The sequence below is a fragment of the Theropithecus gelada genome, chromosome 4 (genome assembly GCF_003255815.1).
Source record: "Theropithecus gelada isolate Dixy chromosome 4, Tgel_1.0, whole genome shotgun sequence".
Classification (NCBI taxonomy): Eukaryota; Metazoa; Chordata; class Mammalia; order Primates; family Cercopithecidae; genus Theropithecus; species Theropithecus gelada.
In genome coordinates, this window is record NC_037671.1 from 40,477,574 (window position 1) to 40,503,858 (window position 26,285).

The 26,285-nt window shown below is 52.9% G+C and overlaps 1 protein-coding gene across 2 annotated transcripts in view; it reads right to left on the reverse strand.

Moving 5' to 3' along the window:
- Window positions 1-7,849: 7,849 nt before the first annotated feature.
- Window positions 7,850-26,285, reverse strand: part of BTBD9 (BTB domain containing 9) — a 484,930-nt gene continuing 466,494 nt past the window's right edge. For both annotated transcript variants that reach the window (XM_025383785.1, XM_025383786.1), the window contains one exon: window positions 7,850-10,331. In XM_025383785.1, the coding sequence (XP_025239570.1) occupies window positions 10,134-10,331 (198 nt within the window). In that variant the 3' untranslated portion in view covers window positions 7,850-10,133. The remainder of the gene's footprint in view (window positions 10,332-26,285) is intronic.

The window sequence follows — 26,285 nt, forward strand, 5'->3', positions numbered from 1 at the left end:
TGGTCCCATGGTAGGGCCTCCTGGCTCAGGCCTGTCGCCCTGTACCCAGCGCTGCTGCCCGTCAGGCTTCTCTGGGTATCTCCCCAACAGCTTCCGGAGGCCAGCAGGGTTCCCCAGGGCCCTGCCCACTCCCAAAGGACCAGGCCTCTAGAGGTGACTCCAGATACTCTGAGGAGCCCACATTTCCAAAGGGGACCCAGATAAGACAGGCGAATCAGCCGGGAGGAATGCCCAGGAGTGGAGTGGACGGAGGCGCCTGACGGTGAAATGCAGTGTTAGGACTATGTTGTAATAAAAATGCGGGCAGAAAGGGCCACTGGTGTAGACCCAGAGAATGTTATCATCAGAACGGCTGGCGTCTCTCTCTCTCTTTCTCTCTCTCGCTCTCTCTCTCTCTCTCTCACACACACACACACACACACACACACACACACTCACCACCTCCCCCAACGCCCGCCCCAGGCTCATTTAATCCTCACAGTCCCAAAAGGTGTTACTGTTAGCTCCATTGGACAGACGAGAAAACAAAGACTGCTGAGCAGGTGCAGGGAAGGAAGGAAGCCCCACGGCGTTCTTTGTCCTGGAGCAGGTGGGGCCTGCCCTGGCGGAGGCGCGGCCTCTCTGAATTGCTCGTGGGTCCGAGGAGCACTGTGTCATCTGTCTGTTGCGTGCTGGGTTCGATATGGAAACGTCCAGTCCAGCCTGCCTGGGGTTTTGGGTCACCCTCTGTTTCTTGGCTTCCACCATTTCCTGAGCTGCTGGCACCTTCTTGTTTTCCATTCTGTTTTTGTTTTGTTTTGTTTTAAACGATTGGTCTTTTTGGTCATTGCTTATGATGGGGAGAAGGGGGTGTAACATGCTCATCTTACCTTTTGCACACATTCCATTTTAGTCAAGACTGTCAACTTGCCCTCCAAACTGGCAGTCTGCCACCTGGAATTCGAAGTCCAAGATCTTTAAAATTAAACTAGGTGAAACAAGTAGAATGTTCTGGAAGTTTTGAGGTCTCAGCTAGGTGAGGAGACAATGAAATGTGGAGCCGCTTCAGAAGAGTCTATCCTTCCACGTCCTGGGCCAGTGAATCCTGGTGTGGGAGACGCAGGGTGGCTACAGGGCGCTGGGGGGAAATCCTGTCAATGGAAGAAATGCTAAGACTCTAGAGGTGGGCAAAGGGTGTCTTTAGAGTCTGTCGTCAGTCCCTACCAAAATGAAAGACCAGTGTGTTGGAAGGCTTGTAAACATCAGAAAAGGAAAATGGGGTCCCAGAGCCCACACAGGAGCTCACAGTGAGCCTCAGGGACGGTCCCAAATGTGGGCGACGCCAAAAACCACGTGAGGACCCACCAGAGCCGGATGCTGCCTGTGGGCCTGGCCAGCCCTCAGCCTCCTCTTGCTTGAGCCGGCCCTGCCTTGGGCTGCATTGCCAGCTGCAGGGACAGCCTCGGAGCCCTCGGCCTCCTTTGCTGTCCCCTTTCGCCTCCCCAGGCTCCAGCTGCTTGGCTGCCCAGGACTCAACCTACGACCAGCCCCTCTGCCTGGTCCCCTCCTCTAGGCTGTTGGTTCTAAACACCGGAGATGCCGGTGACCCCCAACCCCTCCCGCTAGCTGGGACCTCACCCATCCCCGGACTCAGGGTCCTCGCTGCTGACTGCGCATCTAGTCCAGCTGTCCTAAGAAGCACTGGGTGGGTTGTCAGAATCAGAACCAAGGAGGGCACTTAAGAATGTGACCCCTGGGTCCACAGCAGCCCCCCTGAATCAGAACCTGTCAGGGCGGGCGGTGAACACATGTCACTTGGTCAAGTTCTCACCCACCACAGAGTTTGAGAACTACTGTTCTAGTAATCGAATGAAACAGAAACACATTACACCCTGAGGCAAACCAAAATTATCAGGTCATCCTGACTCGTTCTGGAGTCCAAATAATAAAATCTTAATGAGTCCTACAAACTGGGACTCCCAGTGTTAACATGGTTTTACCCTGCTGATGTCTGAAGACAAGGCATGATCCTCTGGCTTGGGATAATGTGAGGAAGTTGCTGTTTTTCCATCACCAACAGACTAGTGTGAACTTTAATTTGTGTCATTTTCTTTAGCTGCTTGTTGGGGTCTGTGTTTGGGGTTTCTAAGTCAGGCTCCCTGGCCTCCTTGCTCTCTGGTAAACCCAGCATGTCCAAAACCGACCACCTCCAAGCGGCTCCTTCGCAGCCTTGCAAGTCCGGAAAGGGCAGTCCCATCTGGGGGTCAGCCTTGCCTCTGCTTCTTCTCTCAGGCTGTGCGTGCAGCAGTCCTGCGGGGACCCCGCACAGCGGAACCCTCCACCTCCCCTGCTCACAGCCCACTGCCGCCATGCTCCACCCTCCCCACCCCCGCCGGCCCCAGTGCACTCTCCAGGCAGTGGCTGGTGAGCCTGTCCCAGGGTGAAACTGATTAGGGCCTCCTCTGCTCAGCACTTCCCACTGGTTCCCACCTCAGAGACAAGCCTGACATTCCACAAGGATCCATGAGGCCTCCTCACCCCCTAACCCTGGCCCGCCACCCCTGCCCCTCCTCCCCCACACCAGCCAGGAGGCATCGAGCCTTCTTCCCCTGGCCCCCGTCCTGGAAGTCTCTCCCAGAGGGCCACGGCTCTTGTCTCCACCCCTCAGGGCTTTACTCAGCTGTCACCTTCTCTGGAAGCCTCCGTGGGCCACGGACTTCAGCCTGCACGCCCAGCCAGGCATCCTCTCCCTCTGCACATGGGCTGAGCCACATTCACACTGACGCTGCTGTCTGCTCCTTGGAAGGTGAGGGAGGGCAGGAGGGGCAGCCTCCCTGCTCCATCCCCAGCACTTGGGAGGCTGGGTGTCTGTGACCTGGGGCCTGGCGGGTGCGGTGGCAGGACAAAGCCCAGTGCTCTCTGGATTGGGTTTTGTCTTGTTCAACACTCACGTCAGCCAGTTATTGGCAACAAGTTGTCAGTTCTGGAAGATCGAAGCTAGGAGGGTGTGCTCCCAGGAGGATGCCTGCATCATTTGGAAATGGAGCGCCTGACTTGGAGCCCCAGTGCTCAGCTAAAGTCACAAGGTGGAAGTTAACTAAAAACATGGAGAGTCCCTAGTTTAGGTTCCAAGAAGAAATTTCACTGAGAGGAGCAGACCCCTGCCTGGTTTCCACATGACAACAGCTCAGGAGGAGGCCAAGGGCCCGGGTGGCTGGGGTCCCTCGCGTTCAGCGCGTGGAGTCTCGGGCCCCGGGTGGCTGGGGTCCCTCGTGTTCAGGGCGTGGAGTCTCAGGCCCCACATGCACCAGCAGAGTTGCTGGAGACTCAGGCCCAGTTGTGGGGCCACAGAGGAGAGGGCACTGGATCCCAGACGGCAGGGCCCACAGCGTTCACACACCCAGGACGCAGGGTTGGGGCCAGGGAGAGCGGCAGCACCTGTAAGGGGCCGCCTCCTGGCTCACTGGTTCCCTTCCCCGTGTCTCCCCTGGGCAGCAAGACAAATGGGGGAAGTTGCTACCAAATACTCATGGGTTCGTCAGGTAGAAGCAGCAAGACATGAGGGCACTGGGGCAGAAGGGCTGACCCCGGCCTGGGCCCCCTGCTTGTCCCTGGGTGCCGAGAGGGGTTGCTGCAGAGTGACGACTCGAACACAGCACAAATCACCACTTTATTTCTAAGAGAAAACCTGCATTCTCACACACACCGACTCGGGGGTTTCGAACACACATGGTTTGTACATCTGCCCACTTAGGTTGCTCTGCAAAATGAGGAAGAAGCCGCATCGTGCTCACAAATAATACACATTCCACACAGCAGCACAGCCTTTTGGGCGTCTTTGGAGTTTTGGGTGAAGCTTCTGGGGTTGCAGAGCCATCCCCAACCCAGGCCTGGCCTGGTCCCTGCCCTTGCGTCAGCGTGGCCTGGGAGGCACACGCATCTTTACAGGCCCGGAAACCCCAAAGGCTGGGAGGTTTTTGTCCTCTGCTGAATCCGGATTTGAGACAGGCTTCACAAAAGCAGCTTTGGGCCGAGCTCCAGGCCTAGCCCTGAGGACCCCTGGCCTCCTGGAGCCCCTCCAGAGGCTGCCCGGCCAGTCTCTCGATTCTCCAGGCACTGGGGGTTGGGAAGGGGTGGGCTCAGGGACACAAGGACCAGGGAGAGTGTGACGGGGAGGTTTCTCGCTGTTCTTCCGAGCCGGTGCAGCCTCTCTGAAGGTCACTGTGGAGGGCGCCCCAAGGCCTCAAGTGCCTTAGGGAGAGGTCACGCCCCACAGACCTGGAAGCTCTGCCCCAGTTTCCCCCAGCCTGGGCGGCTGGGCTGTGCTCCCCGCAGTCCTTACTGGCAGCGCCCTGCCCTGCTGATCCCAGAAGCAGCTGATTAAGGGGCCTGGGAAGACCCCATGGCCTCCAGCAGGTCTCAGAATGACTCCGGTAGTGGTTAGGACTAGGGCACTGGCCGCACCCTCAGGCCCGGGTGGGAGATGTGGGCTGGGAGTAAACCCAGGAATTTAGGACTAGCAGCAGCCATCAGGGGCTGTGGTGCAGGAGCAGCCATCAGGGCAGCACTGGGAGGCAAAGGCCCTGAGGGAGACCAGCTGGTGCTGTCCCCTCCCCATTCCGCTCAGATGGGCACCCTCGCCTTCCTGGGACATAAACCCCTGGGGCTGACGTGGTGGGGAGCAGACAATTTGGCAGCAGACGGATGGACTAATATCAACGTCTCCAGTGACGCAGGGCCCAGTCCCTGCCCTGAAGGCTGCTCAGCCCCTTCGGCCCACGTCCCGCCTTGCGATGCCTCCTCTGTGCCAGGGCCAGGGCCTCTGCTTCGGTGCCTTCCCCCTAGCGGGCGACTGTTCGCTGGCTTTCAAAGGTGGCACTTCTCAGCTGTCAGAGCTGCAGTGACAGCCTTGGGGAGGCTGAGGGGGCTCTGTCAAGCAGGGGACACTAGTGGGGACAGGTGTGTGGCCCCTGGCTGCAGGGCCTCCTCCACCCTCCCCACTCAGGGCTGTAAATACTCACGATGCAAATGGTAAATGCTCCCAGACATTTATCATAAATTACAGGTGGATAATTGTGAGTCTTTAGGCCATGAGGCCTCTTGGGGAATATTTCTGTTCTTTAAAAAAAAGGAGACACCAAGCCAACAGGGCAGGACGGCCGTTCAGCCTGGCTTGTGACTGGAAGCTCGCTGGGTGCAGCAGACTGACGTGGGAGAGGCCAGGGTGCTGGGTGAGTCGGAGGCCGGGCCAGGGAGCACCGTGACCAGTGGTGGTCACAGAGGAAGTGAAGGATGACGTGGGGCCAGGTCGGAAGCAGCCAGAGCCAGATGAGGGGCACCTGGCCCCTTCTGCGAGGCTGGAGCATTATGCCAGGAACAGGTGTTCCCTGTACACTTTTTTAAGTGAGTAAAGAGAACAGTGATTTTCAAACAAGGGTGTGTTGGGGAGGGTGTGGGGGGCTCTTCCGTGCACCTGTTCCCTGCCTCTGCATGAGCCCAGCACAAAGTCCTAGCTGGAGGGCCGTGGAAGCCTGGGGCCGGCACTGTGCAAAGGCTGGGTAAGCATGCTGTCCCTCGGAGCGTCCTCAGTGGTGTAGCCAAGAGCCAGGAAGGGCATAGCCTCCTCCCTCCTCCCTGCTGGAAGCCAGAGACCTACCACAAAGACAGACCTGCTGCCTCCACCCGTTCTCTCTCTGCCTTGCCTCTGCAACTGGTCTTTCCTCCAAGCAAACCTTTTCTGCCCGCTTCACCATTCACTCTGCAAATGACCAGGGCCTCCAGATCCCGTCCAGCCGCAGGTACGACTGGGTCCGTGTCAGCGAGAGAGATGGGGCATTCCAGTTGTCCTGCATGTCCTTTCAACCTTTCCCTTCCCTCTCTTCTGGAAACTGAGCAAACACCAGGCACTGGGACAACTTCTAATTTAATATAATAATAATAAAAGCCACGGTGGCACAGAACCATGAACTGCATTTTACATTCCTAACTGAACTCCTGCTGGGGCTGTTGTCAGGATAAACATGCAGAATCAATGGCTGCAGTTGCCAAAATAAATGGAGCATGCCCACCTCTGCGGCGGCATCGCTGCAGACCCGCCCGGCCCGGCCCGCGCCCGAGCTGGGCGTCGCTCGGAGGAGCTGGTCACCACACAGAAGGCAAGATTAAAATAATAACACTGACAAGCAAGCTCTAATGAGGAAAAACTCCTGGAAGGAGGCGAATTTAATTTTCTTTTCCTCTTTTGACACCTTTCTTCCCTGTCCAAAGGGAGGTTCTTAATTGAAGTCTGTGAGGGGGACGCTCTGTCTCTTTATTACCAAGTGGCCTCAGTACACAGAACGCTCGCTTTTTATTGTAGATTATACCTTCCTTTTCCCCCTTGGCTCTGGAAAGGATAAGTGATTACAATTTTGTTATCTTCTAAATTAAAAAGAAGGTGAAGTTGACTGGGCTGGAGCCGTCTGCACAGCAGTTTGACAACTGGGGCGACAGCATAACTACTGGGCAATTTTTTGCACAATTCAAAAGCTTTTTTTCTCTTTTTTGCCAAGGAATCAGTCTAACAAACACATCCTACCCTTGCTGAAAATAATTTCTTTTCCCAACTCTTCTAGGAATAAAGCACTTTTAATGTATTTGTCAGGAATCGACACTTCATTTAATAAGGTTTAAAAAGTGACAATTTAAAGAGCAATTGAGAAGAGTCCCACATCCATCATGGCTCGCGCTTCTAACTAAAATCAAAAGAATGAAAGCAGAAAAAGCACTGAGAAAATGGCAAAACGTGTGAGGGAGAGACGGGGGGCGGGGGGCCGTTCAGAGCTGCTTCAAGTCCAAAGTGCTTGCAGCGGCTCCTGTGACACTGCCCTGCTGGGTGCTGGCCGCAGGGACACAGCTGCTGCGCGGCACACGCCCTACCCGCCCGACACTCTCAGTCCACCCCAAGTGACCCTCCCCAGAGCTGCTGGAAGGTGACTTTGAAGGCTTTTTCCCCCAAAAGCTCCAATGAAGTTGCCTTTCTACTCTCAAAAAAAAAAAAAAAAAAAAAAAATGATGATGAAAAGTGAAGGGTGGGGTGCTGGCCACCTCCCATTTCTTTGCCTGGGTGGTGGTGACCACGACGCCCTTGTGTCCTTTCTGTTGGTTACTGAGGACCATTGCCCTCATAGGCCCGGGCCACAGGCACCCACCCGTCAGCCTCACCTGCCACCCCTCCTCATGTTGGCTTGTTGCCTCTGGGGCTGGCCCGGGCATGGGGGAGCCTGTCTCCCCGACCAGGGGCTTGGCCATGTCTCCTTCACAAGTCCCGCTTCCCACGGACTCAGCCTCCACTCTCTGCTGGGCTGAGGGCTCTGTGGTGCCCAGGAACCCTCCCAGCCACGTGCCAGCCCATCCTATCATCTGCACTTGCTTTTAGCTTCAAGTTTTTAGGTCGCTTTGGTCCAGGTGGCCCAGGGGAGAAGTGCTCTGCAGGACCAGCCAGGCTCTGGGGAACTGCAGGCTCCGGGGACCAGCCAGGCTCTGGGGAACTGCAGGCTCGGGGGACCTGCAGGCTGCCTGGGGACTTGCTGGTAGCTGCTCACGTGTCCCTGTTCCCTGGAGATGAGCGCCTTGCCCTGGTGTGTGGTGTGACACACCTTGACTTGGCCTCCAGACCCAGCTGAACACACGAGAAGAGTTCCTGCCCCATTCAGAAGGCCCCCTGGGGAAGGGCAGTACCCCTCCAGCCTGGGAAAGGAGGTGGACCCCAGCCCGGTGTCCTTCCGGAGTCCAGGGCAGGCTCCCGGCAAAGTGAGGGGAGGTGAGCTGGCAGCGCGGCTGTGGGGGAATGAGACTTTGCCCTCAGTCCTCACCAGTGACATCAGCTGTTAGTGCTGCCCCATCTTCCCCTGACTTCTCTTTATCTGATGATAAGGGGCATCTTTAAAGTGCTGGAAGCAGGAAGGACAGAGATCTGGAAGGGCATGCCCCAAAGGAAAGAACTGCCACAGGCCAGGGAGCTGCAGATGTGGGTCTAGGGCCGAGGCTTTGAAGCGTGTTCCTTTTCCGACGCGAGGCCGAGCTGCCAAGCTGCTATCTAGTTCCCGGAGCACAGGAGGGCTCTGCGTGCTCTGCGGGCAGGGGACTGGAGGGTTGCAGATGCAGGGCTGGGTAGCTCCTCCAGCCCCCCAACAGCCCACCCTCTCTTCCCAAGGTCAGCAGCACGCTGCTCCAGGCCAGGAGCCTCTGGACAGGCGATGCCCATGTTTAAAAGGAAGCATGTGAATGGTTCTTTCAAAATGTTTGAACTCTGCCCTTGATATGACTGATCTGGCTCCTCTGTCCCCATCTGGGTAGAAAACACACTGGGAAGGAAGTGCTGAGTGCGCAGGAGCTCTCTGGCTAATTGGCAACCTGGGGCTGGGGGCTGACAGCCAGCGCCCCCACTGGGAGTGGGCGCCCACTGTTCCTTACAGGAGCCTCCTCCCATTAGGAAATGCCTGGCACCCCAGGGGTGTTCCGCTCACCCACACAACAGGGAGTGGCAGAGAGCAGAGCTGAGGGCATAGGAAGCAGCTCAGCCCTGCAGCCGGAGCCACTGAGGAGGACGGAGAGCGGCAGAGCCTGGCTTCTCCCCAGGAACGTGTCCGCCCTGACCCAGTGGCCCTCTGATGTCTGCTGTCCTGTGTTCACACGGCAAGACAGTCTTCCAATTTAATCATGCAATTTGATGCTACCCTACTATTTCCATGTGGACAATTAACTCAAAACCAAGTTAAACTAGGAGGAAGCAGCTGACCCGTTGGCTCTTTTTGGAGTGCAGCTGATATGTCTTTGACACACTGAAAGGAAACTCCCACGCCCTCACCCTCCTCTGATCAGGGTTGCAGGTTGGCGCCAAGGACCCAGGGACCGCGGTGCTGCCCGTGTGCCATGCCGTCCTGGGGAGACTCCCAGGCTGATGCTGATGGCGACAGAGGCCGGAGCTCTGGGGACAGCAGAGGCGCAGGCAATGATGTGTGCAGTTACCCAGGGCAGGCAGCACTGGAATGGAAATCACTAAGTAAGAGACGGAGCCAGATCAAACCACCATCATCAAATGAGGCCCTTTCGATGAGGATTAGGAGAAAAGCTTCTTAGAACTGCTATTTTTCAATCCCCAGTTGAGTACTGCGGGGTGGGGGAAGCACGGAGTCCCAAATCTGCGTTCCCGACGCTGATGGGCAGGTGGCTGCCTCTCCAATGCTCCACTAAACACAACTGGAGGGGTGGCTAAGCCATGGCAGTCCCCGGCAGGTCTGGCCATGCCAGAACTCGGTATATGTTTATCTACATAGACTTCTGAATAGTGAATTAGCAGCGGACATAGTAACTATTTCCTTGTCAGCCTCCCAAGCTTAAAGGCTGGATCCGTGTCAGGAATGACAGGTGAATAACTCAGCCACACGAGTGACTATTAACTCCAGTGTCCACAGGTTGATTTGCTCGTGTGCATTTGCGGAACTTCCTCTGTGGCCCAAGTGCCAGGATGAGCCACATCCGTGTCTCATTTAGGAGACATGCATGACGGGCCTCTGTTCCCCCAGGCTGAACCGTTCAAAATCAAGGAAGGAAAATTATAGCATCAAAAGGGATTAAAACTAGTGATTTGCTGCTTGAGCATTTCAAATAGATCTGGAACACGTATGATTCACTGAATGGAGAATAACTAAGAGAAAAACAAAATCATTTAGTTGCCAGGGCAATGTTTTCCAGCAGAACGAGCACTCTGAGGAAGCCCGTTCCTAAAGGGCACCTCCAGGCAGCAGAGGCCCGATGCTTTCTCCTCCGCCTGAGCGTTTGTGTGCCATTTCTGTATTCCAACACGGGCCTGTCTATGGCCCTCCTGTTCCCTGCGCCTGGGCTAGATGAGAGAGGTAGGGTGTGAATGGCGGACTTGATGAAGATTGAAGACCCATTTTCTCCCCCTCGAGACCAGCCTGATTTGGACAAATTGAGAAGAACAAAGCAGCCCCTTTCTGTCCTTGGGAGGAAACCTGTTCGGTGTCTGCTTTCGCAGCTCCTCGCTGGAAAGGGGCAGGGGCGGGGGCAGTCAACAAAGACCCCTGCTCAGGGAGGAGACCGTTTCCTGCCGTTGCCCAAGCCCACCAGTCACACCAGGCCCGCTGCCTCCTTTATTGGTGCTGCCGGTTGGGGGAGCGTGAGTTGGAGCCTGGGCTGGAGGGTAGTGAGCTGCCACTGGGCGCCCGCAGGGCATGGGAGTCGAGCTGCTGACCGGCCAGACTGGTGTCCCCTGTCCCCGATTCCTCGCTATTTTCCTCCTTCTGGCTGCTCTGCTGCTCTGGACACTCAAAGTGGACACAGTGGAACACCTGGGAGAGAAGAGGAAAAGGCCCATGAGTGAAGGGTCAGCACGCGGCCCTGGAGCTGCCGCAAGTCGGGATCCTGCCCTGCCCAGCTTGGGGGCTCCCAGGAGGGAGTCAGAGGAAGTCCTTCCCGCTGCCCACGCCCGCCCCGGCGCAGACACCTGATGGCACCGAGCATGCCGTAAAGACATTTTCATCAGTCAGGATGAAAGGAAATGAGCCAGTGGCCCCAAAGTTACAGATACCATGACATGGATTCCTACAAAATGTTCACACTGGATTATTCCGTCTTTGCTAACCTTTGTCTAATGGGTTTTTTTCTTTTTAATTAATTTTTGTATTTGGCAGTTGGGTTATAAGTCAACAGGAGTTGACTGTGGTGGTGGTGGTTCAATTCTGTGAGGTTGTGGAAAGCAGGTCCGCAGATAACGTCCACCCTGTGTGGCGTCTGCGCCTCCTCCCCGTGCCCGTGTGGGCTGTCTCTGGATACTCTGGTTTTCTCCCGTGTCCCGAAGCTGTGCACATGAGGTTCACGGGTGCGTCTGCAGGGCCCTAGTCTGAGTGCGTGTGAAGGTGTGTGAGTGTGCCCTGCAGTGGGACAGTGTCCTGTCCTGAGTTGGTTCCTGATGCGTAATTCTCCCTGGTCCTGCAGTGGTTGAGCACAGACCCTGCCAAGGCAGCTGTGCTGGGGAGTGGACTTCAACCTCATATGGCTCAAGCCAGCCTGGAACAAACGCCCCCAATGTGTAGAAACCAGCCACCTGGCCGACAGTCACCCTCTAGGAGCTGAGAGAAGTTTGCGTACCTGACAGCAGGTCAGCCTGGAAGCACCATGAACTCTGTGCCAACACCGGGCCAGCACCGTGCAGACAGGGCACAGCACTGAGCTCAGCGCCCCGCAAGCAAGGGTGAGCCATGGCCCTGACCTGGAGAGTAGACAGTGTGCTTCAGGGGGGACCTGACGTGCATGTGTGAGCTGAGGGGTGCAGGAGAGAAGGGCGGGATGGGGGCTCTCGTTGCCACAGCACGAGCATGTGTGCACACGCATACACACGCCCTTCTACCATGGAATCAAGTTCACAGAGACAAATGCAGTATCAACTGCAGAATTATATTGAAAATATAAATTCCATGCTTACCTCCCTGCATCACTATCTTTTCCATATTTCCACTTCAATTCATTTATTGACCACTGTTTTACATTTCACATTTCCTCATGTGAAGACTGAGACCGTGTCTTCCTGGTGTGTCCACTCTGTTTTGGAAGCTACCATTTTCTTTTAGAGGGAGCTGATTTCTCTCCTTACCGGGCAGGGTCTCAGACCCGGTCCTTGCCTCCCGCAGAGCCCTCACTGCCTCACAGCTGAAGCTGCCCCTACTTAGCCGATGTCTCCCTCCTTTTCCTTTCTTTCCTTCCTTTTTTATAAAATCTCCTTCTGTGGGTCCATCTGCAGGGATTACCAGTCAGCAAGCGGAGGGTCTAGGTCCTAGGGAAGGCCTTATGTGGAGATCTGAACGCTACTTGGGCCATCAGCTCTGCCCTGGGCTAGGCCGTGTGAATCTGGGAATCATCCTCTAGGTGACAACCATTAATCCACTCCTCCATCAGCTGCACATTCTTGCAGTTTTTCAGTAACAACACCGCCCTGGGCATGTTGGCCACTCATGGATCACTTGCCTTATGAGTGCTTCTCCTTCCACGCCCAGGGATAGGTGAGGTCAGGCTCTGCAGGGCCAGGGCACACCCTGAGAGTGCAGTCCTGGTCCTCAACACACCCCCCACTAAAGCTTCTCGTAACCCAGCAAATACGCCGTTCTCTTTTGCAGTATGACCCAGAGCCATATTCTGTTCCCACGCCCACGCACAGGACTTTTCAGGACAGGCTGCGTTTTACTGCTCCTTCCCCCTGCTGACACAGGAGCTCTTTATCCTGCCCCATCATGTTCTTTAATCGGTTATTTGTGTAATCCCTGCTCTCCCTGCTCCGTCAGTATCTCTGGAGGCCGCTCCCCAGAGCCTCAGGCTGACACTAATCCTAGAATTGACTTACATTTGTCCTACTCCTTATTACCTTTCCTCAAGCTCGCTCCTCTGGCATTGAATGGTTTTTCTCTCCTTTTGCTCTTGCAAGGTTCTCTACAGTCCTGTTAATTTCCAGGCCAGCTCTTCCCCCCTCCCCCGGCCCGAACGCCTTCAGGGTGCCTCCTGCTCCGTGGCCCACCCCGCTGCCTGCCTCCTTCTACTCATCTGTCAGCTCCGATCTGACTCCAAGACCAAGACTTAGTCGTCCTTCTACCGACTCGGGTTCTTGCACAAGAATAAACAAATGGATAAAAACCCTGGATTGAGAAATAAAGTTAAAAAAGACCTCAGAGTGGCCTAGTGTTCCAGCTTGCTCTTCAGAGCCGGCCTCCCACCGGAGGAGGGATCAGGGCGGGTCTCTGCTCCGCACTGTGCTGGTAAGAGCCTGGGAAGAGATGCTGTCTGTGGTGAGCATGTGATAGACATTCCACGACCCGACCTGTCGGTGCCCTGCTTCTCACTCTACTTCTCATTTCCAGCTGCATTTATCTCTTGTCTAACTTGGGCAGTGGTAAGGGCACAACTGTGTTTAGCCCATTAGCCAATTTGTTTTCAGTTAATAATGCAAATGGCTGTTACTCCCAACACACCTAACAAGACTGACAGCCAATCTCAACTGTTGCTGTGTTTTCCTATGGATATTTCTCCTAAAGAACTCCTAACTGTCTCTCTCCCTGATGCCACTGAGCTCACAGCAGGCTCTGCCATCAAGTTAGGGGACTCTAGAAGCCCCTGGAAGCCCTAGGCCTTAATTGCCTGACTGAGCTCCCTGTGGCTCTGCAAGTAACTGGGGCCATCTCAGAGCTGCGTCCCAGTCTGTGGCCCCAGAATCCCAACTAAATGAAGTGCAAGTGCAGTCTCCCTGAGCATCTCCACAAGGCCATGCAGGTGCTGCCAGATTCAAAGGCAATACACAGGCAGGAGTTAACTGTATTATATCACAAACTGTGTGGCGAAGATTCTAAGTGAAAAAGAGTGTTTTTACAAATGGATAGGCGGGTGAAGAGGCAGAGCATGCCATGGGTGGGAGTGGGCAAGCTATAGGTGACAGGTGGGGAGGGAACAGCCTCTGCACACAAACAGAGCACAGGATGAGAGTCACATATGCAGCAGACGTGGCCAGAGGATGACGCTGCACACGTAAGCAGGGTCAGGAGGTACACACATACCACAAGCATGAAGCACCTCCTACGTGCCTGACTGGGCGAGGTCCTGTTATGCCCAGACTGTTTGTTCCCCAAAGAAGACCACCAGAGTCCAGTGTCAAAGCCAAGCGGCAAGGATCTTTACTACAAGTTCGAACCTGGTCCCTCCATTCCACAGCATACAAGAGGGCCCCGAACAATGCGAGCGTTTGCTTTTTATAGCCCGAAAGTTGCAGGGGAACAAAGAAATTCTTTTGGCTCCCGCGCTTTCAGTAACCTTGAACGGCTGTCTCCTTATCGGAGACTTTCCAGGTGGTGTTTGTACTGGGCTCAGGGAGTTTGAGAGATATATGGTGGTATGTGGTGGGATGGGAGGATGGGATGTGTTTGTACTAGGCTCAGGGAGTTTTGAGCCCGGGGCTGAGGAATGTGCCCAGCTCCTTTCAGTCCCAGCTGCCCTCAGAGGGTGTACAGTCCAGTGAGGCCAGCAGTCACATAAGCCAGGGAGAAGGAGTCCCAGGGGCATTGAGGAGTGGGACCCAGCCAGGTAGGGACTCAGGGAAGGCTTCCTGGGGGAGGAGACATCTGAGGTGAGTCTGGAAAGAAGAGGCAGCCAAGCTAGAGAGGACGGAGAAGGGGGGACTTGGTGTGGAAGGAAAACAGGAAGAACTACACAGGTTCTCAAGCCAAAGGGTGGCGACAGAGCAAGGAGGGCCTGGGAGCAGCAGGGTGTGGGTTGGAAGGGTGGGGGCAGGGGCCACACCCAATGGGATAGGGTGAGGGCCTGGCCTGGAGCTGGGCAGGGATCCTGATACTCTTGGACAAAGGAGACTATTTATTTATTTATGAGACAGAGTCTCGCTCTGTCGCCAGGCTAGGATGCAGGGGCGCTATCTCAGCTCACTGCAACCTCCGCCTCCCAGGTTCAAGTGATTCTCCTGCCTCAGCCTCCTAAGTAGCTGGGACTCCAGGCATCTGCCACCACACCCAGCTAATTTTTGTATTTTTAGTAGAGACGGGGTTTCACCATGTTGGCCAGGATGGTTTCGATCTCTTAACCTTGTGATCCGCCCACCTCAGCCTCCCAAAGTGCTGGGATTACAGGTGTGAACTACCACGCCCAGCCTAGGAGACTCTTTAAAAACGAATCTTTCTTAAACTAAAAAAGTTATTTAAAAAGGAATATACGTTTGTGGCGACAAATTCAAAAAACAAGTATTTTAAAAAACTAGATGACAACAAACCTTTAAACCTTGGAATCCCCTGATTTAGCAATTTGGAAGCAATAGGAAGGATTCATTTTCAAATTAAGAAAGAACAGAATCTGGTAACAGACTAGATGAGATTGATAAAGGAAAGAAAAGGGCCCATAGTGACTGTCGGGGTTCCCTGGAAGGGACGGGGACGGGCATACTGTGGTGCTACAGAAGGTGGCCAGCAGCAGGTCCGGGGCTCCCGGCACAGCAGCGCAGATCTGCACTCATGCCAAGGACTCTCACAGACCCTTTCCCTGCGATGCTTTCACTGAGTGCAGACTCCAGCAGGTGCGCCCACAGTGCGGCCCCTGCCCGCAGGACCTCTTGGGCAGATGGGGGCAGAGGCACCTCTGTGCTGGGACCTGTGTTCACTCTTCTGCAAATGGCGAGTGGGCAGGCTGGGAATGAACCTCAGGGCTGTGCAGCCCTTAAGCCTGGACCTTTCCACTGTATCAACATGCCTGCCTCACACAAACAATTCTACCAGCATGGGGTCAGTAACATTCCATACATCAGAGGCGAGGGAGAAACTGATTCTGCCTGGAAGAGAGGTCAGGGCAGGCTGCAGAGAGGAAGGTGTGCACAGGGAGGTCCTGAGGGGTTGGGAGGCAAAGGGAACGAGAAGATTTCCACATAAAGATCTGGGCCCTGGCACCTCACTCCTGGCAGCCTGTCTGCAATTCACTCTGGTCACCCCTCTATGGAGCAGTGTGCCTGGCTCAGTCATCTCTGTTGATGGTTTAAGCCTAGCAGCCTTCAGCCAAATGTGGCAACTGTGTAAGCCAACCCCCAGCTAGCTCCTAGACCACTCAGATGCCCATCAACGTGTACGAGGCTGGGGTTACTTCTCCTGGGACCCCAGAAATCCTCAGATTTGCATGCAATGCAAATGGGCATTGAGGGGGGGGTCTGTGGGTGGTCCCAATTCTGTTCTTGGGAGCAGTAGTGAACAGCAAGCCTGTTGTGGGGAAACTGGCACCTTCACTGGTGGCCACGCTGCTGGGGCTGGGCGTGAAGCTGCCTCCGGCCCTTGGAGAGGAGTGTGAGGAAAGGGAGGCGGCAGTGCTTTTTATACACAGGAGCTGGAGGAGGGTGATGGCAGCTTGGAGGAAGTCATCACTGCCACGGTGGAGGGAAATCTGGAAATGCTGGGCAAGTGGCCCCCTCCATCCCACCGTAACCCCAAGCTCCTCAGCCCACTTCTTTCCACTGGGCACCTTTGGGCCTCCCTCGAGGTGGAACAGCCAAGTTCTGAGTCTCTCTTTGCTCTGAGTCTCTCTTTGCTCAGAAGCTCATGTGATTCAATTTCTTTTCTCCAACCTTTCCCAAGACTGCAATACCTCTTGGAAAGGATGTGACCAAAAGTGGCTGAGGCATACTGGGCAGAGCCGCACTATGATTTATGCAAAACCATTACTCCGGCCGCCGCATCATTCTCCCTTCCCCTTTTCAGCAATCATGTATCCCATTAGCCTGTTTGATTGCCGCTGCTCACAAAGGGGCACCTTCGCTGAACCATCTTCAATGGCCTCTGGATCTCTCCCCTGAGGGAAGCCGGCTAATTTGGAATGTGGTCGTGTGTATGAATCCGACACAGCCCCAGTCACAATCGCGTGTCCTTTTCTGTAGCTGCTGTTTATGATCACTTTGCCTTGCCTCTCTGGGAGCCGTAATTCACAACACACTGGAGAGAGCCTGGGTGTTCTTTTCTCCGTGAACCCGGGACAGGATGTACACAAATGTGCTAGCCCCTTCTTGGTGACCAGGCTAATTCCTCAGCTGGCTGGTGGCTGCTGCCTCTCATTAGAGGGATTCCCTAAGCACTATTTGCTTGACACATTTTCAAGGTTTTTAAAAGCAGAAGCCTTTGCTAATTTTCCCAAGTTGGCCTAAGGGTCCACTGTGAACTGCGGCAGAAATTGGGGAAATTTAATAAATGTTGATCAATGACTCTGCCTTGCTTTCCTGGTTCCTCCTGAGTAATTTCCACAGACTGCTTTCATGCCAACCAATGCAAACAGGATTTCGGATCCAAGCTTTCCACTTACAAAGGCAAGCTGACAAATCTTTATAAAACAGACACCTACCTAATGATGTCTGTCCACAAGTCAGATGCAAAGCCATGGCTTCTAACTTGCGCTCCCCTAAAGATCCCCTATCTCCCTTTCACAGTGGCTGGTGTGGTGGCATCACACACCCACCCAGCGCTCAGTGACATAACAGATCCTGACGATGGTCAGCATTAACACCTCTGTCATGCTCGCCGCAGAGCAGAAGTTAACAGCCCATCTACAGACCTCGGAGATGTTTTGTTTTTGTTCCTTTAAAAATGAAGACGAGTGCCTCCAAAAAAATATCCCTTTTTATAAACCATGGTTTTTTATGTGCATCTGAACAGCCCAACACATTGTTTTCAGTTAAGGAATCATTTCATAGGGGCCAGGCATGGTGGCTCACACCTTGTAATCACAGCACTTTGGGAGGCTGAGGGAGATGGATCACTTGAGGTCAAGAGTTCGAGACCAGCCTGGCCAACATGTCAAAACCCTGTCTCTACTAAAAATATAAAAAGTAATCAGGTGTGGTGGTGCACGCCTGTAATCCTGGCTGCTTGGGAGGCTAAGGCAGGAGAATTGCTTGAACGTGGAAGGCGGAGGTTGTAGTGAGCCGAGATCATACCGCTGCACTCCAGCCTGGAGACAGAGTGAGACTCTGTCTCAAAAACAAACACACACACACAACAAAAAACAAAACCAGGAATTACTTCATAGGGAGACATTTCTAAATTGTGAGCAACAAATTTTCAGTATTGCTTAGGGTGATAGGATACCCAAATATTTTTGCACCAGTACTTATCCCTACTAGGTATAGAAGTAAGTTTCTGGGTGACAGTGCAACAACTTTTTAAAAAAACTTTACAATATCCTTTTCTCATATTCACATAGGCCAGGATACCCACAGATAACTGGAACGCTGATGCTTGGAAGGTTCTGGAAGAAGAGCCTTTCCGATCCATACAACTAACTCTAGGCAGCCCTGGAATTCCTGCCCTGTTTTTGACGTGTGTACACCCCAGAGTTCCAGGGAGAGAGTCACTCTCGTCTCAGTGGATTCGGCCACACAGTGGTAGAAGTATCTTTCGGTTATTTTTTTTTTTTTAAACTAAGAAACAAAAAAAGGGAAGTGTTCTTGTTTGCAGGCTTCTGGGATGCCTGAGTCTCCCCACCTGGTAGATTTGGCCTCACCAGGGCCCCCTTCCCACACTGGACAGGCACCAAGAGAGCCTGGCCATGGCCCTGCTCTCCCCACAGGGCTGGCCCATGCGTCCCCAGCTGCCTGGGCGGTTCTTCACTGTGTGACCAGGCTCCTCATGTACCTTCTGTCTCAAAGGGCTCCAGCTGCGTGGAGGCTTCCAGCATCACCCCTGGGACCCTCACAAGCTGCGGTTTTCATGCGTCTCACTGCTGGGAGGCTCCTGGGTACTCATCTGCCCAAGTCTGGGGGCACTTTCTCCCAGGCCAATTGAGGATGGAGAATTATTGCTGCTCCAGTACGACAGGTCTAAGGATTGCGCAGGGTCTGAAACAACCACATGTGCTCAATGTTGTCCTGCTTTTCCTCTCTTTTTTCCAATAAAATCTCATAACAAACATTTAAAAATAAAGAGGCCCACAAAAGGTCTTCTTTCATAATTATGAAACAAACTAAATATTTTTCTGCCTTTTTTCCTGTGTTACTGGGAAGGAAGCTTTAAGATCTAGTTTACTCTCCTCATTTCAAAGGCAAGTGTCCTGAGAGGCAGGGAGGTGAAATGACACTGGGGCCACACAGCTGGCTGGAGGTGAAGCTGGCACCAGTGCCGAGGCCCTCTCCCTTCCTTCCACTCACTGTTCGCCCTCCTCAGTGCATCCTCCGCCTCCCTGCCTGCCCAGTGCTGCTTCGTGGAGCCAGCTTCTAGAGCCTCTGAGCCCCTTTCTTCTTAGCCTGGCTCTTCTGAGGCACCTGGCTTTGATCATTATCTGCAGGTATAATCCTTAAATCCAAGTTTTTGTTTGGATGGCTCAGCTTTCACTGCCTCTCCTCTAGCCTATATTTTTGTGCAACCGAATGCTTCCACAGTCTCTTATAACCATCAGAGCTCTGCCATTCTCCAAGGGCATGGCAGTCACAGCCTTGGTGCCATCTTCAGTTATTCTTTGATCTGGCTTCAGGCTGTCACAAGTGATTCTGAGAGCTCATTCCCCTTGGAATCCTGCACCAGGGCTCTGGCCCGTGGTCTGATGTATGGAGGGGTTACTGTGTGCTAGGCACTGGGCTGGGTGCTGAGGACACAAAGATGCCACAGCACAGTCTCTGCTCCCAAGAACTGCAGTGTGGTGGGGACCCAGTCAGAGCCTCCTGCTAGGACTATTATGCAGATTCACAGGTGCCCGGCTACCCGCTGAGCCTGACTGTCCCGGCTGTCCCTGCACTGCCTCCTCTCTGGCTCAGGACCTGGCATACATCATACAGGGCCTCTGTGCTGCCATCTGAAACCTAAGTTTGTTTCCATTATTTCTATTCCCAAGCAGGTTTTCTCTGTGGGCATCCATTTCCAGTTGCTGGGACATGAAGCCCCTGGAGGGCCAGGCGCTCTCCCGCACAGAAGTGGAGTCTGAAGGCTGGAACTGGTGCTCTCTGCAGACCAGGAGCTTTTGTTGGGAGGGGCCTGCTTCTCCATTTGCTCTCTCTGCGCTCTGCCGCTGGGACGTCTGCTTCATGCTGCTGCTGGCCCACTGGGAGTTCAGGCCCTGGAGCCAGCATGTGACTGCTTTGAAGTGCTTCTGGGCTGAGACGATGGTCCTCCGGAGGATGCTGCAGGGGAAGTCCTCGGGGAGCCAGAGAGAGTGGAATCAGACCTGGGCGGGGGACCTGGGAAATAATTATCACCATGCCAGGAAGGAGCATTTCTTTCTTTTTTTTAAGAGTCTATTTCCTTGTTTTGTTTTTTTTCCACTAGAGCCCCATGTTGCTATGGGAACGGGTGGCATGGGAGCCCAGAGCCACTCACTGGCCTGGCCGAAGCCCGTAAATAAATTCTGCCTTGCTCTAGGCCCTGAGCTGAGTGGTCCTGGAGGGCAGCTCAAGCAGCCACTTGCAGACTTTCTGTCCTGCTGTCGGCTCCTGCAGATGCTCCTCTGACACGCTCATGGGCTGATCACTCTCCCTGGATAAGGAGCGGCAGGCAGCATGCAGAGTGGTCTGCAACCTCCCACCCTCCCGGGTCCTTATGTTTATAAGACATAAACTCATTCATGGCTCCCAAACTCCAAGGGCAGGATCACTAGATCCATTTTACAGATCAGAACTCACCCTCCTCCTTCAGGGCTGGCTGCTGTTTTCATTCACTGATGTCTCTCCCATCAATCAGGTACAGCCATTTGAAACCTCACCCAGAGTTGAGGGGCTTTTTAAGGGGATTCCTTTCTATCAGGTGGTGAAGCTGCCATCCCCTTAAGGAAGGGTCCTGCCTCAGTTTCTCCCCAAGATCTAGCACAAACTGGTGCACACAGCATGCTCAGAGCCACCTGCTTATCAATGCTTGACTCATAGAGTTCTGAGCCAGGGTGCAGCTGGGCTCATTTTGCACCTTGCCATCTATTATGCCTTTGTGGGAGACGCAGGGGCCTCGATGTTACCGCCAGACTGCCTGGATTCACATTCTGATTCTGCCACTCAAGACTGGGGTGATCTCGTACAAATTAGTTAATGTCTTCAGCCTCAGTTGCGTCTTTGCTTAAAACCAAACTTTTTACTGCCAAAACTGTATGCTATAAGGCATAGTTTTCCCATAAAAATACCATGTGGGGCAAGAAACAGTGGTGCCTCCCCCTCACTGAGGAAACCCCAATTCTGGCTGAGATAAGATTCATCCCCTTGCCTTCTTTTTCTTAGCAGTTTTATCACTTGTGTATGCATGAATGTTATAGTTAAACTTTGCCTGCTTTTGAAGTTTTCATGAATGTAATCCTAGTATACATATTCTTTGGTGTCTGGCTTCTGTCCTTCAACACGCTGTTATGTTCATCCACCTACAGTCCCTGCAGCCCATTGTATGAGATGCTGTGCTTTGCTTATCCATCCTCTGTGGATGGACGTGGTGTCCCGTTGGGTTCAGAATGAACAAGGCTGCAGTGAAAGCATCCTCACTCTTGCCTCCTAACCTGGTACAAGAGCTTTGTCGGAGAATACACATAGGAATGGAAGTGAACGCTCAGCCATAGGGTGAATGTGTGCACATGCTCCCTTAGGACAAAATGCCAAACTCTTCTCCAGGGTGACAGGGTCAGTCCATCCGCCCACAGCACTGGAGGAGAACTGCCCACTCCTCCACAATTTTGCCAACACTTAGTATTGAGTTTCCTCATCTTTAAAATGAGGGTGAGTGGGCCGGGCGCGGTGGCTCAAGCCTGTAATCCCAGCACTTTGGGAGGCCGAGACGGGTGGATCACGAGGTCAGGAGATCGAGACCATCCTGGCTAACACGGTGAAACCCCGTCTCTACTAAGAAATACAAAAAAAAAAAAAAAAAAAAAACTAGCCGGGCGAGGTGGCGGGCGCCTGTAGTCCCAGCTACTCGGGAGGCTGAGGCCGGAGAATGGCGTGAACCCGGGAGGCGGAGCTTGCAGTGAGCTGAGATCCGGCCACTGCACTCTAGCCTGGGCTACAGAGTGAGACTCCGTCTCAAAAAAAAAAAAAAAAAAAAAAAAAAATGAGGGTGAGTGGAACCTACTTCATATATGAGGATTAAATCATGTAATAAAGGGCTGGAAGAGAACCTGGCACACAGTAAGTGCTCAGCAAATACTAGCTACTATTATTGTAATTAATACTAATGATTATTATTATAAGGGTCCTAAGCTAGGAGATGCTGAGATATCTGGTGCGCATACTTTTCCATTTACAAATGTTTCTGGTTTAAGAAAATCCTCCATATGACTACAGAAACTCTGTCTTGGAATGCCACGGCCTCTCAATAATGAAAAGTTGGTTTATTACATCTTTTCCTTTATTGCTTTCTTTGATTGACTGGGAGAGGGAGAGATGGGTGTACAGATCAGATCACTCACCCATTCATTCAGCTAACAGGTCCTCTATGCTTACATGTGCCAGGCACCATGCTAGGTGCCAGGGATACAAGGATGAATCTAACACAGCCTCCCTCCTCACTATATAAATTCAGTAGGTAAAATGGAACCTGAGAGCTGCCTAAAGCCTGTCAATACCATCCTCAGTTTCTGTTATTGACTTGGTAAAAGCTTTCATGTAGGTTCTTGTGCACAGAAGCCCTGTCTTTCCGAACACCTTGCAGAGTTTCCTCTCCCTACAGTCCTTTTTAACCCTCAAGACTGCTTGTGGGCCCCTGAGCTCCCTGCGTACTGAGAAAAAAATCACTCCAGAACTTTCAAACCCACGTTTTCATAAAAGCCATAAAAAGAAACAGGCATAACTTCTATTTCTTGAATACCACTGACTGATTTTCATGGGTGCATAGACTTGATCTTATTTACTCCCAGCTGGGTTTCTTTAAGGAGGTAGGTATGTGCCTTTGTTATTTGCTCAGATAATTAATAACATGAAATGGAAGAGTTGCTGGAGACCCCGCACATCAGAACCAGTGCGGTTCTGAGCACAGTTTTTGGGGCTGAAACTAAAGATTCCCTCGATGTTTGTAATGTTGTTGACAAGGTCCAGTTTATTTTAGACACAGGAGACTTAGGAGAGGAGCAGCGTCTGTCTCTCCAGTGGCTCGGAGTTGATTAGCATTGAAGGCAGGTGGGCAACCACATAGGAATGACCAAGAGCTTGCTAAGCTGGCACCGGCGACCACCATAAAGTGACGGAGGAAATGGTCGAGAAGGACCTCCTTGGCCACAGGCAGTAGGGAGAATCAGGTGCGTGGAAACAATGGAAGCGGAGGGTGGATGTGCTGAAAGACACACCAACATCTGTCTGCCATCTAGTGCTGAGCATGGGAGGAAGACAAAAGAGTGGGGGGAAGCGTTCGAGGGTGAAGAAGAGACAGGCGTGAGCACTGGGCCAAGCACAGGGGAGCGTCCAGAGCCAGGCGAGCAGGCAGCAGAGGACGACAGAAGCACACACTGGGGGAGTGAAAGTGGAGTGCTCTGAGGAGTTAAGATAAATGATAAGGATGATGCTGAGTACACAAGGAACGGGGGTCACAGAAGGAAGTGCTGGAGTCTTCAAGCGGTAAGCACTGGGGGAATTTATTGACAGAAGTTGTAAACGTAGCTAAAAAATTAAATGAATTCGTTGCTGCAGTGCTCACAAAGGAAGATGAGAGACAGATGCCAGTAGCAGACGTGCACTTCCCAGAGGAGAGGGACGGAATGCCACAGAAAATCAGAAGCGTGCCAGAGCAGGTGATCAAGAAATCTAAACTCACAGACTACCGAGGCCACCGTCGCCTGAGAGCTGGACGGATCGGAGGGAAGCAGGGAAAATTAGCATGCAGCAGACGGAGGCTGAGCGTTTGGATGCAGGAAGGCCTGGCCGACTGGAGCAAGACAGATACACATCTACAGCGGGCAAGAAATCCCAGTCCGCCTTAGCTCAGACAGGCCAGCCCGGGGGGCTGCTTCCACGCACTGCCTGCTGTCTGCCTTCTCCTATTCCAGCAGCCGTCCGGGCGTTTGGAGTTCGGGGCAGTTTCCATGGTCACTGTGCAGAGCTATCAACTCACTGGGCTTCTGCCCCCAAGAACGACTTCAGGTCTCTCTAAACAGCAGGCCGCTCTGCTAGCTGCTACTTACACACTGTCCAGGCCACTTCCCGCCTTCTGCCGAACTGCCCAGCCACCGTCTTCTCTTGAATGCTCTTCACAGGAGCCTCCATGCTGCGCTTCCCTACCAGTCCCTGCTCTGCCTGCCCCTCTCTCGATGGGGAAACACCTGCAGAAGACAGGCCTACCTGCGCCATTCGGCAGTGTCTGTTCACCCAGATTTCCCTGTATTGTACGTACACAGACAGACCTTTCCACGCCATAGACCAACTCCATCGATAGTTTTTGAAGCTAGCACAAAGTCTCTGGGTTCACAAACACGGAATAGCTAAAGGGACACAGTGTTTCTCTGGCTCTGAACAAAACGAAGGCCACTGTTATGGACTGATGCTTGTGTCCCTCCCAAATTCCTCTGTGGAAGTCCTAACCCCTAATGGAATGGGATAGAAGTGGGGCCTTTGGGAAGTGATCAGGTTCAGCAGAGGTCATGAGGGTAGAACCCCCATGATGGGATTGGTGTCCTTATAGGAAAAGAGACTGAGCGCTTGTGCCTGCGCCCTCTCTCCCTCTCTCGTGGAAGTGCACACACCAAAGAAGGCCGTGTGAGGACAGAACCCAGAAGACGGCCCTCACCAAGAACCAGAGCTTGCTGGCACCCTCACCTCAGACTCCCAGCCTCCGAGACTGTGAGAAATCAATGTGCTACTTTAGCCAGTGGAATAGCCAGCCGAGACAGCTGCTGCTGTTACTTAGCAAATAAGTAGGGGCAGACGGAGGAAACCCTGCATCCTCTGCCCTCCAGGCCACGCTCCGTAGTGAGGGAGGTGCCCTGACCCCTGTTTCTGATGGCACAGTTCTGGCTCCCATGGGACTGTGAATCAGGGTGGTGCCGCACACTCATCTCCAGCCTCCTGTTCTATGCTCCCGCCTTCCCCAGCTCCATGAAGTGCTCGCGTCCATGCGGTCATGTCCTCTAGAGCCGTCTCTCCCAAGAATCCTGCCTGACCAGCCCAAGTCATCCTCCTTCCCTGATGTGACCCCTGTCCCTCATGCCTCTGAACTTTGCCATACTGGCTTACACACATTTCCACTGTTCTCTGTTAAGACTTTTTTCAAATAATGTCCCAGAACCCAGTATGCTGCAGTAAAGAGCATTCTCTGAGGTTTGCTATATTCTTGATGCCCAGCAAAGTTCAGCTTTATTGTACATTTTTTGTTTTTTGAGTCAGGGTCTCACTCTGTTGCCCAGGGCTGGAATGCAGTGGTATAATCATAGCTCACTGCAGCCTTGAGCTCCTGGGCTCAAGCCATCCTCCAGCCTCAGCTTCCTGGGTAACTGGGACTACATGTAGGTGCATACCACTGTGCCTGCTAATTCGTTTTCTGTTTTTCTTGCTTTTTTTTTTTTTTTTTGAGATGGAGCCTCGTTCTGTTGCCGAGTCTGGAGTACAGTGGCACGATCTTGGCTCACTGCAACCTCAGCCTCCTGGGTTCAAGCGATCCTCTTGCCTCAGCCTCCCATGTAGCTGGGATTACAGGCATGTCCCACCATGTCCGGCTAATTTTTGTATTTTAAGCAGAGATGGGGTTTACCATGTTAGCTGGGCTGGTCTTGAACTTCTGGCCTCAAGTGATCCACCTGCCTTGGCCTTCAAAAGTGCTGGGATTACAGGTGTGAGCCACCACGCCTGGCCTTTTTTTTTTTTTTTTTTTTTTTTAAAGTAGAGACAAGGTCTCACTATGTTACCCAAGTTGGTCTTGAACTCCTGGGCTCAAGCGAACCTGTGGCCTCAGCCTCCCAAAGTGCTGGGATTACAGGTGTGAGCCAACGCACCTGGCTTATTGTGCCTTTTTGTGTGCTCTGAGAATGAGATCCTGTTCATTATGTATTTTATGACTTAAGATGTTTCCTGGCCCAGCATGGTGGCTGGCTCATGCCTATAATCCTAACACTTTGGGAGGCTGAGGCGGGTGGATCACCTGAGGTCAGGAGTTCGAGACCAGCCTGGCCAACATGGTAAAACCTGTCTCTACCAAAAAAAAAAATACAAAAATTGGATGGGTGTGGTGGCAGGCACCTGTAATCCCAGCTACTTGGGAGGCTGAGGCAAGGGAATCACTTGAATGCAGGGGCAGAGGTTGCAGTGAGCTGAGATTGCGCCACTGTACTCCAGCCTGGGTGACAGAGTGAGATTCTGTCTTTAAAAAAAAAAAGTTTCCCAGTTGGCAACACTACTTTGAGGCTTTTTTCCCCCTGATCAATAACTGATTCAAAAAGACAACTGAGCAAGTTATTCACTAGCCAAATGGGATGGATTACAAGTTAACTAGTGACCTACTATCCAACCCATTTAAAATGGCTGGTCCAATCTCCACCAAAGTGGTCGGGGCCCCTTGCACAGATATTTTTGGGAAACTCATCATGAAAGAGAGGTCTTACACTCCAACTTCAGAGCTCTGTAATGGGAAATCATTCGTCATCTAGAATAGCTTTGAAAAAAAATGTCCAAGATGCTTTTCTTCTTCCTTGGTCACTGAGGAAACAGGTTTGGGACCGAGGGCAGCCCTAGAAGAAAGCTCTGAGCAGACTCACCTTGCTGCTTCTTAGCCTTTTCTGACTTGAGAATTCCTTCTGTTGTAATACAAAATTTCAGAGTTCCATTTAGGAATTAAAGAAAAAAACCAGTCTAAAAT